The sequence below is a fragment of the Mus pahari genome, chromosome 8 (genome assembly GCF_900095145.1).
Source record: "Mus pahari chromosome 8, PAHARI_EIJ_v1.1, whole genome shotgun sequence".
Taxonomy (NCBI): domain Eukaryota; kingdom Metazoa; phylum Chordata; class Mammalia; order Rodentia; family Muridae; genus Mus; species Mus pahari.
Window position 1 is genome coordinate 4,536,600 of NC_034597.1, and position 17,869 is coordinate 4,554,468.

Genomic DNA, 17,869 nt, shown 5'->3' on the forward strand with positions numbered 1-17,869 from the left:
CTAACCCACTGTCTATATGAAATAAAGATATCTTAGCAACAAGGTTATCTGCATACTATTCAGGAAAGGCCAGTAGTCCAGGGTGATACATACAGTCTGTACGGAGAAAGTCATTCAGCAGTTGGAAGAGTGGGAAACTGTCCCACGTGTCTGGGGGCTGCACCTCTAATGCTGCATCCATGTCCACTGCAAAGAGTGACAGGAACGTCTCCGCATGCTCCACCATTAAGTCTGACCACCACGCAAAGGCCTTTGAAATGTGGCAGAAAAACAATAGACAGAGAGGGGATGAGTACCTCCTCAGGATGAAGGGTGTGCGCTCCACCCTCACTCCTCAAGACCGGCTGTACATCCAGCGGGGCGTGGTCGCTTTATTGTAAAGAGAACAGCAGTTTGGATAGCAGTGGGCCTCTCAGTGTCCAAGGCACTTCTCTGTGTAGAAAGCCATGCTCCTGACCCAGAGGTCAGAGGTCACGGATGAACTTCTGCTCAATTTACAATAACTCAGTAGGCTTGGGCCATGCTCTGTGTCATCGCTTCTGGCTGGTTCTTGCTCTAAGGTGTAGAATTTGGGAGTTTCTTCACTGTGTTTATGGTTTTTCTGCTGGTCTAACTTGAAAATTTGTAATTACTGTACATTTCCATTTCACTATCTGGGGTCTGTCTGTGGTCTCTTCAAACCCCAGAAATTCCAGTTTTCCTATACCATGGAAACATTACTCCTCCCTCAAACTAAGTCAAAGCAAGCCATTACTAGAATTACTACAAAACTGCGGAATAAGAAGTCTATCTCAGTAGGGAGCCTTTGCTTTTTGCTTCTGGTCTAGAGGAAATATCAGGCTTAGCCTAGGGAACATGGAAGAAAGTTAGAACTTACTTCTGTGGGGCTTAGACATATGTACATTGAAAACCAAAAAATATCAGTGAAGTAACTCATTTTCATGCACATGAGCCCTTGGAAATCATTGTGCAGGGTCTCAGGGGTGACATTCACATCAGCCTGGGCCAGATGTGAATGCAGTTCAAAGGCATGCATGCATGTAGGCTAATCATTTCTGGCAGGGGGCATGCAGAATGAGTGGTGGTGTCAATAGGCCCTGTTTTGCTGATTTCAAAGAGAGCAGAAAAACAAACATTGCCAGCCTTTCCTTGTCCCCCCACCTCCCCACTCAATGCTGTAAAGTATTCACACTGGAAACACTTTCTGGAGCATTCACCAAAAAAGATGGGAAAGTGTTTGGAAATATGAAGGATGATTATGGAAATAGTTCTATACATGGAAGGGTTTGTTCAATGGCCAAGCTCTTCTGTGAGGATCTATTCCTTATTTGAGGGGGGGATTCTAACAGCCACTAGGAGGCAGAGCAGAGGGTCCACCTCTCTTCTGTCATGAGGCAGAGCAGAGGGCCCACCTCTCTTCTGTCATGAGATTTTATATTACTTACTTCTCCTTTATCAACATGTGGCTGGTTTGCAAATTAAATGGAAAAAATCAAGTCATGTACCATTCTTTAAGGATGGCTTGGTTGGAACTAGACCCCTGCTGTTTCCATCGTAATATACAGTAAAACCTCACTAACTCAGAGCAATGGGAGTGGGCAGAAGCTGTTCTGCTAGCCAAAAAGCTCAAATTGTTGGACTTTCTAGAGATATTTTTACTGCTTTTGAAGAAAGCCTGTGACTGGGAAGTAAAGTAGATGGCACTCAGAGTGAGCTTAGCATGTGAATGTGTCAGAATGCTTAAAACTTTTCCCAACTTCTAAGTATTTGTTGATGAACTGGCCTGTTACTTAAAAAGATGAGAAGTTTAACTTTGTAGGTCTAAGAACTGTATGCCTCCAAGTTATAAGAAACGACTTCTTATTTACCACAGGGTTGGTGTTATCCTAAATATTTTACTTAAGAATAATGAAAATAGCCATAGATGCAACCAAGTCACCACAGATTCTAAGTATTTGTCCTGAATTAATGAGGTTTTATTGTAGCTTTACCATCTGGAGATGAGAGCCCTGGGGCATGGGCTTTGCTCTACTGAGGCCAGTGGGGGAAGGAATCCTTCCTCTCCCTGAGTCAGAGCTTCTGCAGCCTGTTGCCACTTAGGCAGAGCATCCTGTCCACAGCCCTGAGCTTATACAGGGTGACTCTTCTCTCCCCATCCAGGGTATCTGTAACGTTCAGAAAGGCACAGCGAGCAAGTTGGCTGGCACTTATTCTTCAGTTGATTGATCAACATTACATCTTTAGGGCATGGCCAAGAAGATATGTTGGGGAAGACTGTATTATGTTCCCATATACAACTTTGTTCTAGGATGACAAGGACTAAAAACAGAAAGCCAAATCAAACCAAATCCCAGTCAAAATGTATGAAATTAAAAAAAAAAAAGATTCTTAACCCAACTGTAGTTGTGGGTCTTATGTTTTTAATTTAAAGAATTTGTAAGCAAGAGAGCATGGGGAACGAAGTATCTCTCCTCTATAGAGAACCAGATTCTAAGTAATGTGTTACTGAGCAACTCTTAGTTTTTGCAATTGTAGTCATACAGGCTGGGTAGACTGGAAGCCCTACAAAGAGAAGTATTGCCACTAGGGAGGCTGGTACAGTGAATGAAGAAATAAAAACCAACGTCTTTCTTTTTAGCACTCTCTAAGTGAATAAAGAGTCTAGATAGGTTAGGAATAACTAAGCAGTTAAAGGAAAATTCCGATCAGATGAACAATCTGAATAACTGTGCTGATCAAAAGCTATTCTTTATTTTAGGTTGGCTCTGATAGGTGAGAACCACTTTTGCTCATGAAATAAGATATGCTAAAAGGCATCTAAAGGTTCAGTAAACCTTTCGCATAGAAAATATAGAGTTACACAGTAGAGTATAAATACTTACCAGATGTTTTTATTACTCAAAGACAAAAGCTGTGTGCTTTAGGGGGTACAATTCACTACACTGAACACATTATATATTTTGCACACAAACTAACATGTATATATGTACCCCTCTGTGCACCAAAATACATATATACATATACATACATATACATAGAGAGAGATTGAGAAGGGGGAGTACACGAAGATTAAATTTGTGTACCTATGAGTAGGTCATGTTCTGAGAAGAAAATTCTGTTGCATATGAGAGCAAAACGTGACACGAGCTTCCACACGAAGAATGTGTGAATGGGAAGGGTAGGATGGACTCTGGCTGAGAGACATTTCCCTCTTGGGACATTTACTATACTGGAATTTAAAACAGCTTTTAAAAAGATGAGGGTTATTTGGGGGGGGGCGGCAGGTGTATTGTTACTTTTATTTGTGAGGTATCCACAAATAGTATGGCCACAATAGTTATTAAGATCCATATTTAAGATTTAGTGCCTTTTTTAGTTGCCAAAGCTTAGGGAGCAACCAGAAAGTGAGTTCTGGGTAAACAAATCCTCGTCCTTTCAGGAAGAAAAAGTGCACAATGTGTTATGTCAAGTCAACCTTTTATATTACACCTTAGTCAGTGACGTGGCTACACACAGGAATCACCTGGGCAGCTTTTGAAAGAGACCAATATTCTATAACTCCCTAGAGAGTCCAGTTAGGGGGCTGGCACCAAACACGAGAATTCAAATATCTGTGAAATGCTTCAGGGGTTATTATCTGTATGCAGTAACTGAGGGCAGATGGGGTGTCTTTCAGGATGAGCCCCCACACCTCCTGGGACAGGATCTTCCCTCCTTCCAACTCAGCCCATTGGTTCTCAGCCATTGTGTAGTTTTCACCTAGAAATCAGCTTTTTTTAAATAAAAAAGTCATGAGATATTTTGACTTCTTGGGAATAATTTTCTTCATATAACAATAGCTAAACTTTGTACAGTGCTTACTATGTGACTGGCACAATATCATCTGACCTTTGCTTAATATCACCTTCCATCTTATCAGTGACCATCCGGCTGGGTTAAGTAACTGGATCGCAGTCACATGATGAACATGTTGGGGCTAGAATTCAAGCCCAAATTTCTCGGCTCTGGATTTGAAGGTCTGGCTGCAATGTACTTTATTTATCCCTCCATGGCCCAGGACATTTTATTTCTCATTGTCTTTCAAGGAGCACTGAATTCCTTGACTTAGATCAGCAGATAGGAGAGGTCCATTAGGTAGGTCTGATTAAGTTGTGACATCTCATGATGGGTAATCCTGTACATTTACCTAAAATAATTTTTTGGTCTTTGGGAATCTAAAATATGCTGAGGGTTTTTTTTTCTGTTATTGGGTATTTTTTTAAATTTACATTTACATTTGAGGGTTTTATTTTTAATTTCTAATTTCAAAAACCAGTGTTGAGAACAAGATTAAAGTCACCATGTTTGTTTACCCTGCCTGACTTCTAAATCTGTAAGATGAAAACATTACTTATGAGTGATTATTATTAGGATGATGATTGACATTTGCCAAAACCCCAACTTTGCCTTCTTTGGAAGTTGGGTTTAAAAACTATATTTTTTGTTTTGCAGGTCTGGGATTCCTTTGCTGTGGTGGTGCCTCTTTGGTGTGGCCAAGGAACATACACATTCTCTGTGATCTGGGAGTAGCCTTAGAGAGTAGCTTGATTACTAATCGAGTATGTCTGCCATTTACTTCTTCTGTTATTCACTTAAATGCACAGCTGCATCCCCTTCATCTCCATGGCTTCACAAATATGTGCACTTGGTCAAGCCTTTACCTCTCAAAGCCAGGCCAGAATCCCCCAAGTCCCAGGAGATTTTTCTGAGGACACCCAGAAAGAAGAAACTCGTCATCACTGGAACATTCAACCCCTCAATCTAAAAAGAATATCTTACAAAATAAAAGTTGAAGAAAAAAATGCAACCCAACTTCCTTGCATCTGTCTAGAAGTTACTCTTAAGTTTGTGTGGTTGGGGGTCCTACTTGGCACCCCTTTTCCCTCCAGGCTGTGTGTCCATTGCTAAGTGCTATATGGGTTAGTGACACCCACTCATGGGTCCCCCCCCCCTTCATGAGGGTCTACAGGGAATTCGGGAGTCTTCAACACTCTCTCTATATATAAATACTGTATATATGACTCACATACAGACAGCTGTAGAAAAAGGTTAGTGTCACTCCAAGGGGTTACTGGTTACTCAACTTGGAACTCCTCTTCTGTAACAAAGGTAAATACAGATGGACACAGGAAACTACGACAGGCCAGGGACAGAATCAAGGCAGGTGGGAGGCGTGTGTCAGGATGTAACTGCAGTCCTTGTAAGTCTATCAATTGCCTCATGCACGCACGAGAGAATCACCCCACATTTACCCTGCTGTGGAGAGTCACCCATGTCACAAGCAGTCCACTGAAAGTTGCTGTTACATTCCTGGGGTCAGTGTTAGAAAGCAGGAGCACCAGGAAAATCCCATTAGAAGACATGGTACTACTAGGGCATGCACAGAGTATGAGAGCAGGTGGCCACTTCATTCGGCTGAGTCACATACCTCTTTCCCCTGCCACGATCAGCCAAGGTTGACCGGAACAGTAGAGAAACAGGGAGGAAATTTCAATATGCAATCAGCATTAGTTGGGATGGCTGGGTTTACAGTGTATGCTATATCATTTAACCATCTGTCATTATTTCCTTAGTTATGGGAATGGTCATTTTAGGTGTCTAAGAAATGACTTTTACAGATCCCTTTCCTCCCCTTTCTGTAAATACCGATGTAAAGGAAGAGGGAGAATTAGCATCATTTTTTAAAACCAGATTATGTTGAGAGAAATGATTTTACAGTTCAAATTTGGAGCACTTTCAGAGTTTAATCCTCTTCTCTTCCCTGGGAGATCTGGGGCATTTAGGTCCTTATAGGTTTGGCATCTAGTTGGTTTGAAGTCCTTCCATTTGTAATTTCTTATAAATCATTTTAATAGCGGTTTGTCAAAATACAATGAAGGAAGCTGTTATTTATCTGGGTTTGTGTCACGGAAATGACAAGTCAAACAGCATAGACTTATTATTGTCTCTGTCACTGTGCTCAGCAAGCTGGGCAATCTAAGTTCATAAAAGGAGAAGGATTACATAATCAGAGTAAGATACAGAGAAAAACTCAAACTTAAAAAAAAAATGACCTAGGGTCCACACACCAAAGAACCAATCAACAACAGTGCTGGCAACAAAACAATCACAAAAGACTGTAGAGTTTTCTGTGTCTCTGGATAATGGATCTGTGCTGCATGCTGGATGCAACAGAGCCTTGAGTTACACTCACCTCAGTCCTGCGTTCAGAGAAATGTCTGAAAACTTAGGCTGAAATGAACAACATACAACCACCTCTTGGTCACTTAGACAACTTTCTAAAGACGTCTCCTTCCAAAACTTCTACCTTCATTCCCTTCAGCCCAATTAAAAGAGAACTCAAGTTAAGGCATCTTGTTCACAACCAGGCAGCTGTAACCTGTGCGGGCACCTCAGCTAATGGACACTGTGACGTCTCCCCCTGCGCCTGCTCACCTCGGCGTGATGCTCCTCGTTTTGTTGCAGTACTTCAATGACTAGTTCAGCAAGACGGATTGTGTCTTCGAGCTTTTTGGCGGGAGTGATTAAGCGGCCTACATTTTCTGGAGTATAAGAATTTGTGGTAAGATTCAACGAAAGCAGCAGACTAGTTTTGTGGCCAATAGAACTAGTGGTTGAGAAATTCTGAATGGTTATTAAAATATATATAAAAAAAGTTTTCATGCAAATGTTAAGTGAGCAAACCATAAAGCCACCTTGTCATTGTCATTATGATACACTTACGAGAACAGTGCTCCAGCTCCCGAGTTGCAGATGGAGCTAATGTGAGGTCTACAATAGCCCATGCTAATTTAATGGTGTTTTGTACACACATTCTTTAAAGACAGCATACATGGACTACCTCAGTTCACTCTCTACCTTGTGCTCAGCCTACCTGGCATGGGGCAAGAGACCCCAGGCTTCATATTGATTGGCACGGTTTGTTTTCTATGTGGGCCACTAACTGTTCAACAGGACAAAATTGTTTTTACTTCAGGCCTACGTGTTGACTGGGTACTTCGATGATCACTTTGAAGATGAACATTCAAGGCCTCTTTTGTTTCAAGTCACCCAGGGAAAAGATGAGAAGAAAACAAAACATTCTTGGGTGCTTAGGTAGAAGCTCAGGGTGTTAGGGATAGGTTATTACAGGGATGGCTATAACCTATATTTTAGCAGGAACAGAATTCTTGCCTTGGTCAGACCCTAAGCACACACCTGTGGACAGTGTTGTTTCTTAGTTGATTTAGCTTAGGGCGTCAGACTGTGCCTCCCTAAATATAATTTCTTTACATTTTTTCCCTTTTTATGGTGCTGGGAGGGTTGAACCAAGGGCTTCATACACGCTAGGCAATTTCCTTACTATTGAACTATATCCCCAGCACTAAATAGAATTTCTTAATACTCTATACACACTTGGTTGCATTTAAATATAAGGATAGAAAATAGCTACTTAAAAAGATAAGCATTTCTTAAGTGACACACATCATTAGTATTTAGAATTTAATAATAGAAAACAAACTCCATAAAACACTATGCAAAGGGGAATGTTTTGTCCCCTGGGAGATAGACAAATGGGACCAAGTCAGATGATTAGGTCTTAAATTTCAGTTCAATTAGACAACTGCGGGCATGGAGATGGACTTTCTGTATGCAGTTAATAATATCGTCTTTATCTCTACCATAGCTAAATGGAAAGGTGGGTGGAACTTGTTGGAACTAGAATGTAGGAGCTTTGGGGAGTTTTCAGGGTAGGACAGCCAACACCTAGTCAACAGATGTGGGAGGTTAGCTGGTAACACCTAGTCAACAGATGTGGGAGGTCAGCTGGTAACCATTCTTGGAAAGGAATGAGAGGCAAGATTGACTTGTATATTTTGTGGACACTTGACCTGTTTGTCATTTTTATAAGTCGACTATCAGAATTTCATTAGTAGACTTTCCAGCATTTCTACAAACATACTGTGTATATATGTTTGGGTACTATACATAGAGTGAGGGATTTGCATTCCGATAGTAAATATGCACAGTGGCTACTTTTCATTAGTTGATATTCACATTTACACATCAATTTGCAAATTCCTTATCCTATGCTTATTACCCATTCAACACATACATCCACATATATACATCACACATGTACACACATTTTCTTATAACCAGACAAGCCTGCACATTATACAGATCTGCAGGAAATCCCACTTGGACCACATCTTTGAAATCTCTCACTTTCAAAATAAAGAGCATTGTCCTTTTGGATGAAATACTCACCAAATTAAAGGGAATTCTGGCTGTACATGACATCAGAGATAGAAATAAAATACTTTCCACCAGTATTTTTATTCAATTTACCTATGAAGTGCAAATGCTTTTTTTTTTTTTTTTTTTTTTTTTTTTTTTTTAATGTTTTAAGAAATCTAAGATGCTTAAGTAAGGACTGCCTGAAGATTTGTGATTTTTTTTTAAATGCAAGACTTTTTGATTGACTACAATAAACAGCAATAGATACACATTATGTGTACATGTGCATGCAGTCATTGATGAGTGTGTGCAAATGTACACAAGTATGTGTATGCCTGGTATGTATTATATATACCAACAGTATGTTTAATAAACCTCATACAATTTGACTTGAACATGTGACCACTGAAGTACATGGGCTATGAGCCTTTAATCTAGAATACTTGACTGCCAATTAACCCATGTAGCTCAACTTCTACTTATTGCTAATTAGTTGTGACTCCATTATCTGTAGCTTAAGCCACTTTAGTGAGGCACAGCTATTTTTCCCCTATTTGCTCAAACAGCTGATTTGCTAACTCAATGGCAAAAACTATACTAGCCATGAATTCTGTAGGATGTTGTCTTTAAAGAAAATACTGTATAAAAGCCTTCAGCAACCCATTCCCCAAAGGACACAAAGAAGTTTTGTTTAGAAATGATTCTGGCTCATTGGTCACCTCTGCAGTCATAAAATGTACTGAGATATTCCTTGCCCCGACCCAATTTTGCAGTAGCTGGAGCACTGATGGAAAAAGAACCGAAAATACAGTATAGTTAGGAGACATTTCATTCAACAGAATTGAAGCTCATAACATAGGAAAAACCGTCATGCAAAATGTTATGCAACAACAATGTTATTTTGTGCTGACATTGAGATTTGAAAATGTTGCATATGTCAGACATTGCTAGACAAAAAAAAAAAATATGTGGACATTTGGAAATAAATGCTCTCTTCTGAGTATCTCAAAACCTACGACATCACACTTGAGAGCCTGCGCCTCAGCTTAGTATTCAAAACTGAAACAGAATTTCAAGAGTGAACAGAAAAGCCAACTAAGCTAGAAAGCTAGAAAGCCAAGTGACAGAAGATAGAAGGTTTACAGTACTTGATATTGGCCTAGGCATGCCTGTGAGCCTCTGAGATAACATGCTGGTCTGCAATTGTGTGAATAAAGAAGGAGGCTCAGGAGCTGGCTGGGGAGCTGTTCAGTTAGGAGAGAGGCAGAAAAAAAAAAAAAAAAGTAAAGAGACAAAGTGACTTTCACAAAGAGTGACAAGTGACAAGGAACTCTGAAAAGAACACCCCGACAAGCAAACATGACAAACGACAACCAGAGATGCTGCTCCCTCAGCAGCTTTGGTGTCCTGGAGGTGTGATGGGGTTTGATAAGGACTCTAACCAGCATCTCACCATACCCTACCCAGACACTCAGAGGCCAAATGCAAAAACTGATGCTCCGTCAAGATGGACAAACATGAATGGCAGCTGCTGTATCAGCAACCGAAAGAAGATACACTTTTTTATCACAAAGAACAAGCACAGGTCATTAACAGGTTCTCCCCTCCATGTGACCAGAGACAGAGTATGGTGATGTGGATTCTTATCTTTCAGAGGCTACTTGCTTTTTAACTAATTTTGTACCCTCTGTGATTTGGTTTCTTATCATATGAATGAGACAGAATCAAGATTTTTCCCTGTATTTGACAGGATTGCTGACTAGAACAAATCAAACAAGGCATGGGATAGGTCTTCCTCAAGTCAAAGTGCCTACAAATGGTTACTGTTAGCTTCCAAATTGTGAGAAGGCTGAAGTTAATTTCTTTGCAAGCGCAGATAAAAGGCCGTCATTAGTTCAAGTGAGCTAGGGAATAGTCATGCTCCCTTTGTGGAATTTCAACATGTCAAAATCTGTCATTTGGGGGGAAAATGTGTGGTATCTGATTGTTTCCAGCTCATTTAATTATTTTCAATTTGGAATTCTCATGGCTTTTATATTGTGGGTTGAATCATATATAAAAACTTGCCAGCTTATCGAATATGTTACTCGCTATTCCAAATGTTAGAATACCGTAATCAGCACTTGACCCATCTGTCATGTGGTTTACAATATCAGCGCTTCAAACGTCCTTCGACAATAGTCCCTTCTTCCACACAAGCGCAGAGTACCAGCAGCTTCTACAATTCTCTCTTTAGCGAGTGTCTCATTAACCTCAGTCCTGCTCCTTTCTAACAGTTCTGGGTTAGAGAGTGATCTGAGGGGTGGGCGACACACTCCTTTGCCAGGCTTGCTTCTGGGTTTGCATGGATTTTCAACCAGGGAAATGAATTTTACTGAAGTACAGAGAAAATACAATTATAGTGACATTAATAAAAAAAGGGAGCAAGGTCATGAATATATGCCATGTTCTGGCAAAGCAAGACTTATGGGGGGGTCTTCAAGACTGACCTTGCTGGACTATCTCAGTGTTTTTGAGCACACAACTAGAAACAATCTTTATCAGTTAATTTGAATTCTTTGGGAAAGATCATATGACCACAGAATTACTAGAAATCATTTTAAAATAAAGCTATTTAAAGAAAGGCTCATTCTTTCATTATTTTAAAAAGGCACATGGCTAAGAGCATTCTGTAAAGCTGGGGACATCTCGGTCATGCATCTTCATGGCTCATGTGGTGAATGTTTGCTACCTTAGTGTGTAACTCTCATGGAGACTCTATGCTCATTTATACCTAGTGACTGGTTATATGTATCAAAGTACTTGATCTGTCCTCCCCACAACACAGAGCAGACTGTGGTTGATCTGTAACCTGTGAGGCGTCAGACACATGTTTCAACTCAGTGAGTCCTGGGGAGAAATTCATAAATTTCTTCCTGCCAACTCTCTGTCCAGAATTTTTACTGTAAGGTTTGCCACCATAGAAAAACAAACTTCCCTTTCTGTTCCTCACAGAGCAAAACAAAAACATCATACCTTGGTTTCCAACTTCATTTACCCAATTACCATTGCTCATGTTTACACAATTAATTCCACTTGGCTTCCAGAAAGAGAGTTAAATGTGACTGCAGAAAAACAAAAAAGAGAATTCCTCTGCAGGCATGGCTAAGCCAAGGAAGAGAATCATCCAGGAGCGAGAGACACCCCAATTAGCCCTTAAATAACCTGACCATATTTGGTTCCAGCGAGCGAACTGCCAGCCCCTGAAATATCACACGAGGGATAGATATGGCTGAGGGAAAACCCACTTATTACCAAGTTCCAGCCACTGATGTGTTGAGGAAGATGCCGAAGCTGGTAGTATGCTTTACTGAAGATACCCAGCCTGTAGATAGTTGCTAAGATTTGGGAGAAGGGGGGAGGGACAGTTGATTAGGTAGACACACAGTGTTTTGTAAGGTACTTTGCCTCTTTATAGTGATCGATACATGAACTACTGACTGTAGGGTGAAGACATACTACTTTTTTAGTGACAGTGCCCATTACATATAGTGGATCCCTTGAATCTCCATTGAACCCTCTTCAGAGGACTCCATGTCCCAAATAGTATGTTAGCAAAGATTGATATGTATACCATGAATAATTTTCTCTATTTTTTCTTTGGAGACATGATTGTCTCTATTCTATATGACCTATGATGAGCCACTGAGAAACTCCTCTAGAATTTCACATGGTTGCTTAGAGAGAAAAACTGTTTCTTCTAGTGTTGGCAGCTAGGATAAAAGAGAGATACGTGGCCGTGTCTCTCTTCAGACTCATACCACCACAACTTATGTTAAAGCTTTCTATTCCTAGTTAGATGTAAGAAATATACTCAACATTTTCATCTCTAAGGCTATTTCCTTCAAAGTTTTCCCAGATACACTGGCAAAAGTTTCTTTTTCTTACTTCTTATTTCACAAATATTTACTTGCTATAGGAAGACCATGGACTTAGTGGTACTATTAAGGACCTGTTAAGGCCCTTTTAGAATCTTTGTATATAGTCACAACTTTCTTGGGCAGCATCTTGGAGAATGGGGGAGGGGACATCATTAATAGATGAAACACTGCAACAAAGTCAGACACCCCCCACCCAAGTCAGTTTATGGGGTTTCAGCTCTGTACTCCATGATGTCCTCCTCTGCTGCTTACCCTGACTCTGTGATACATCATAGACTCTGGCCTGGGCAAACTCCTGTAGAACTATTTTCTTATAACATCCTGAATCTCCTCTTTACTGTAGTCATTGGACTTCACTTACTTGATCCACTCCCACGTTCTTCACTTGATGGGAACTTTTTACTATTGCTTACTGCATAGTTCCCTGGTACCTGGCATAACTCATGGAACTTCATGGATAGCTCACAGAATTGAGAATTGTGGGTTTGGTTGACTTTAGACTAGGCTCTTATTCTTATTTAGAATTTTGATTAAAATATAACTTCTTCTAAATACCCATGTGAAGGATAATTCCTGGATCAGTAGCTGTAGCTTTGCTAGGGCACTCACTAGAAATATAGATTCCTAGGCTCTGCCTGCACTTCCTCAACCACAATCACATTTTAACAAGATTCCCAGGATTTCATTTTGATAGTTTTATGCAACAGTGTCTTTATGTTCCATTGCTGAAAGCAGAAGGAAGGCTGGGATTTAGATGCATAGCCTTTTAAATAATAATAAATAAGTTAATAGCTATACATATGTAGTTCTCTATATAACAATGAGTGGTTACTATGAACCAGTGCTAAAATCGTTATTTGGAAATTGTGTGGGGCTATTGTGTGTGTGCACACACGCGTGCATGTGCACATGTGCAAGCTTGCATTCATGTGGAGACCAGAAGTCAACCTTGGTGTCATTCCTTAGAAGTGCCATTTATCTTTTATTTTCTTTGAGATAGGTTCTCTTGTTAGCCTGAAACTTGTCAAAAAGGCTAGCTTGGCTGTTTAGACCAGCCCTGGGGATCCATCTGTCCCTGCTTTTCTAGTGCTGGGATTATAAGAATGTGTCACTATGCCATTAGTTTTAAATGGAAGCTCTGAGGATTGAACTTACGTTCTCATGCATATCAGTCAAGCCTTTTACTGGTTGAGCTAGCTTTCTGGAATCTCCTGTACTTTTTAAAAGTTATCTTCTGGGAGAGGAATGATAAGCATTCCCACCAGAAAATGAAAGTGACACTTTAGTCATTAAAGAGACATAATATCAACAAGGGATTTAATGTCTACCTTGCATGAGTGTTCAGATTGGTTCTAGCAAGTGTTTCCTGAGATCTGCGATCCCGTGATTCAAATACTTGGATGCTGGATAGCATCAACAGGGTTGGAAGTGTAGGTTCATCAATGGACTGTGGACAGTGCCTTGTTCTCATGTGAAAGAAAAGTGAGTGCCTGGGACATCAGACTTGAGAACGACTATTTCATTTATTTAAAATCCAAGTGCTTTTCTCCACTTTCTCCTCTATCAATTTCAGTGTCTCTGGTTTTATGTGGAGGTCTTTGATCCACTTAGACTTGAGCTTTGTACAAGGAGATAAGAATGGATCTATTCTCATTCTTCTACATAATAATTGCCAGTTGTGCCAGCACCATTTGTTGAAAATGCTGTCTTTTTTCCACTGGATGGTTTTAGCTCCCTTGTCAAAAATCAAGTGACCATAGGTGTGTGGATTCATTTCTGGATCTTCAATTCTATTCCATTGATCTACATGTCTGTTGCTGTACCTGTACATGCAGTTTTTTATCACAATTGCTCTGTAGTACAGCTTAAGGTCAGGCATGGTGATTCCACCAGAGGTTCTTTTATTGTTGAGAATGGTTTTTGCTATCCTAGGTTTTTTATTATTCCAGATGAATTTGCAAATCGCCCTTTCTAACTCTGTGAAGAACTGGGTTGGAATTTTGATGGAGATTGCATTGAATCTGTAGATTGCTTTTGGCAGGATGGCCATTTTGACTGTGTTAGTCCTGCCAATCCATGAGCATGGGAGATCTTTCCATCTTCTGAGATCTTCTTCAATTTCTTTCTTTAGGGATTTGAAGTTCTTATTATACAGATCTTTCACTTCCTTAGTTAGAGTCACACCAAGGTATTTTATATTATTTGTGACAATTGTGAAGGGTGTTATTTCCCTAATTTCTTTCTCGTTCCATCTGTCCTTCATGTAGAGGAAGGCCACTGATTTGTTTGTTAATTTTATATCCAGCTACTGCACTGAAGCTGTTTATCAGGTTTAGGAGTTCTCTGGTGGACTTTTTAGGGTCACTTATGTATACCATCATATCATCTGCAAATAATGATATTTTGACTTCTTCCTTACCAATTTGTATCCCCTTGATCTCCTTTTGTTGTCGGATTGCTCTGGCTAGGACTTCAAGTACTATATTGAATAGGTAGGGAGAAAGTAGGCAGCCTTGTCTAGTCCCTGATTTTAGTGGGATTGCTTCGAGTTTCTCTCCATTTACTTTGATGTTGGCTACTGGTTAGCTGTAGATTGCTTTTATTATGTTTAGGTAGGGGCCTTGAATTCCTAATCTTTCCAAGACTTTTATCATGAAGGGGTATTGGATTTTGTCAAATGCTTTCTTTTCTCTAGGACTTGATTTCTTGTTTGTCAAATAAGGTTCAGGCTTATCTAATAATTTCCTATATTTTTATTTCTTCTTTGAGAAGCTACTTTGTGACCTTTCAATTTTATTGTTCATACATCACAAGCACTTCGTGATGCAGAAACAGAAACCATGAGCTGTGGGGACTAGAAAGGCTCCAGCTTAAGTCCGGATCATAGCTCTACCTGCTCAGTTGTTTAATTCTGAGCATATTGCCCAGCAACTTTCTGCTTTAAGATTTCTATGAATGGGGTTTGAGAGATGGGGCACACATCAAAGGCTAAAGGTCACAATGAAAAATATTTCCATGAACAGAAGACCAATTTCTTATCTCAGGGCACAAAACACATAGAATGTTTCAGAAATATGGATGCATTTGATACATTTGAGGATTGAACTTACTTTGTAATGATCAAATCACTACATTTGATGGCATGTCATCAGTTGGCTGACAACAATATTATAGTCTTCTTCTTAAATTAATAATATACCTTATGATCAATGGCCTAATTTTAGAGTCAATGAAATATGGCAATAAAACATTTATCTCCTAGAATTCTTGAGAGAGTTAAGCGAGATCTCCATGAAGCTACTAAGCATGTTTGTTTTGTTTTGTTTTTTTAAACTAAGCATGTTTTAAACTTTTAGTGAAGAACAGTTATCACTGATAATGGATTTTTTTCTGGTAGAAAAGATATGGCTTTATGCCCACTGCTTCACAACATACTTTAGTACATCCTCTCTTCCTTTGAAATCCCCTTTGATAACAATCTGGTAAATAAGTGTGTTTTTCCTTCTCCTCCTTACTGTTTGTATAGTATAAATGAAGAGCTATTCATAGAATAATTGGGACTTAGAAACTGTTTTATTTAGCCATCATTGAAACAAAAGAGATGGGAAGAGAGACATTTAACAACTAAGGTATAAGACATGAAGCAAGAGATATTCATCACTCTACAACAGCATGGATCCTTGAACAATAGCATTCATCCTTACTGCCTCCCTGTGAGGAGACTGGAGGGCCACTGGCTTTGCACGGTGGTCTGGTGAGACTGTAATCTTGGTTGTCTTTTTCTCTTTTAATAATTCACAGATCAGTGGGAAACTAAACTGGATATTGCAGAAGCATGGAATTACGGTACAGACTCTAGAAGTCCTTATGTGAAGTAAGTGTGTGTGTGTGTGTGTGTGTGTGTGTGTGTGCGCGCACGTGCGCATGTGTGTAAGAGGGAAGGAGGTAGGAAGGGGAGGAGGGAGAGAGGAAAAGAGGAGCCTTGAAGTCAACCTTGGTGTCATTCCTTGGTCTTTTCTGCCTTCATTTTTGAGATGGAGTCTCTTAGTGGCTTGCAACTCATTGAGTAGGCTAGGCTAGCTGGCCAGCAAGACAATGATCTTAATGTTTCCACCTCCCCTACTGCTGAAATTATGTTACCATGTATGTGTAGCTTTTTACATGGGTTCTGGGGGATCTGAAATTAGACTCTTACATGTGTACATTAAGTACTTTACTATTTTCCCAGGTGTCTTCCTTGAATTTGACATGCTCTAAAAGGCTTCTGTTAACCAAAGAGGAAAAATATCTACGAAACTGCAATAAGAATTCCAATGTAAGGATTTGACAACTATCTGATTCTGTATGAGACTTATTTGTCATTTTGTATTCTTCCCATTCTAAAAAAGTATAGGTACCTTTACCCTGGACTCACTGAATAGATACTGTTCAAGTGCCCACTATTTTTTGTGGTCTGCATAGTAAAAGGACACAAAACATATCACTTGTACTCAGTTAGACATGAAGTCAAGTACTGCTTGAGAAAGCCACTCATCCTTATGAAACATAGCTTCCTGAGCTATAAATGGAGCAACAGTGAGGGCATGTTTATGAGTCTAAGGTAAAGATCCAGTTGGATCACTCATATAGTTCTCAGCACAGTGTCCAGGCCAAAATAATGCATTTTCCCTGTTTATTCATCTACCCACTATTCATACATGTACCTATCTAGTCATTTATGTCCCTTTCTTCCTTCCTTCCTCCCTCCTTCCCTCCCTTCTTTTCTCTCCTTTCTTCTTGTTTGTGTCTATTTTCTTCCTGTCTTTTTTCTTCTTCCTTTTTTCCACTTACCTGGTATTATATCTATCCCCATCTAAAAAGATTATCTGTACAAAGTTTCGCAAATCTTTGGTACATTTAAAGGAAAAAGTTTTATTTAAATGTTCAATGGAATCATTATGATGCAGGCTTCCAAGAGAAGAGGCAAAACAGCAATGAGAGTAATGAATTCCCAGTGCTTGCTGACTTCCCAGTGCTTGCTGACTTTCCAGTGCTTGCTGACTTCCCAGTGCTTGCTTGGTTTAGAATATGTGACAGTTTAATGCAAAGGTTTAAAAGAATAGAATTCTTTGATAGGACCATAGTTTTTTCTTTGACAGACATGTGAAATCTTTTGAATTTCTATTTTTCTTTTGATACTATAACTAAGCTGAACATTTAATTTCTAATATTTTCACAAGATAGAAAGCATGAAGTCAGCCAGGAAGCCATGGTCAGAGTCTTGTAGACTCTCAAAGACTGCTTCGAGCAAACTCACCAGGAGATCTCTGTAATCTACTTCTGGCATCTTATTTACCACATTCCAATTTGTACTCTTAACCCTGACAACTCCTTGCCACCACCTGCCACCTGCCTATCTGTCATATCTATCTATCTATCTATCTATCTATCTATCTATCTATCTATCTATCTATCTATCTATCTATCCTATTTTTTAGGAAAACTGAAAAGGTAGGGTAATGATAGCAAAAATAAGAATATTTAAAGGCCAGGGAAGAAGACAGTGAGGCCTACTTTGCTTAGAAGAAGGCTCAAGAATCCCAAGATTCATATTCGTCTTCACTTTCTTTTTTTTTTTTTTTTTAATATTTTTTATTACTATTTTCTTTATTTACATTTCAAATGCTATCCCGAAAGTTCCCTATACCCCC

At 39.6% G+C, this 17,869-nt stretch overlaps 1 protein-coding gene across 22 annotated transcripts in view; it reads right to left on the bottom strand.

Moving 5' to 3' along the window:
* The window catches only part of Cadps (calcium dependent secretion activator), a 447,247-nt gene that overhangs the window by 96,913 nt on the left and 332,465 nt on the right, over nt 1-17,869 (bottom strand). For 7 of the 22 annotated variants that reach the window (XM_021203711.2, XM_021203714.2, XM_021203712.2 and 4 more), the window contains 2 exons: nt 6,475-6,581; nt 94-250 (listed from right to left, as the gene is read on the bottom strand). In XM_021203711.2, the coding sequence (XP_021059370.1) occupies nt 94-250; nt 6,475-6,581 (264 nt within the window). Of the gene's footprint in view, nt 1-93; nt 251-1,445; nt 1,467-5,467; nt 5,477-6,474; nt 6,582-17,869 lie in introns of all 22 variants that reach the window. The other 15 variants (XM_029541724.1, XM_029541730.1, XM_029541733.1 and 12 more) reach the window with 3 other exon arrangements.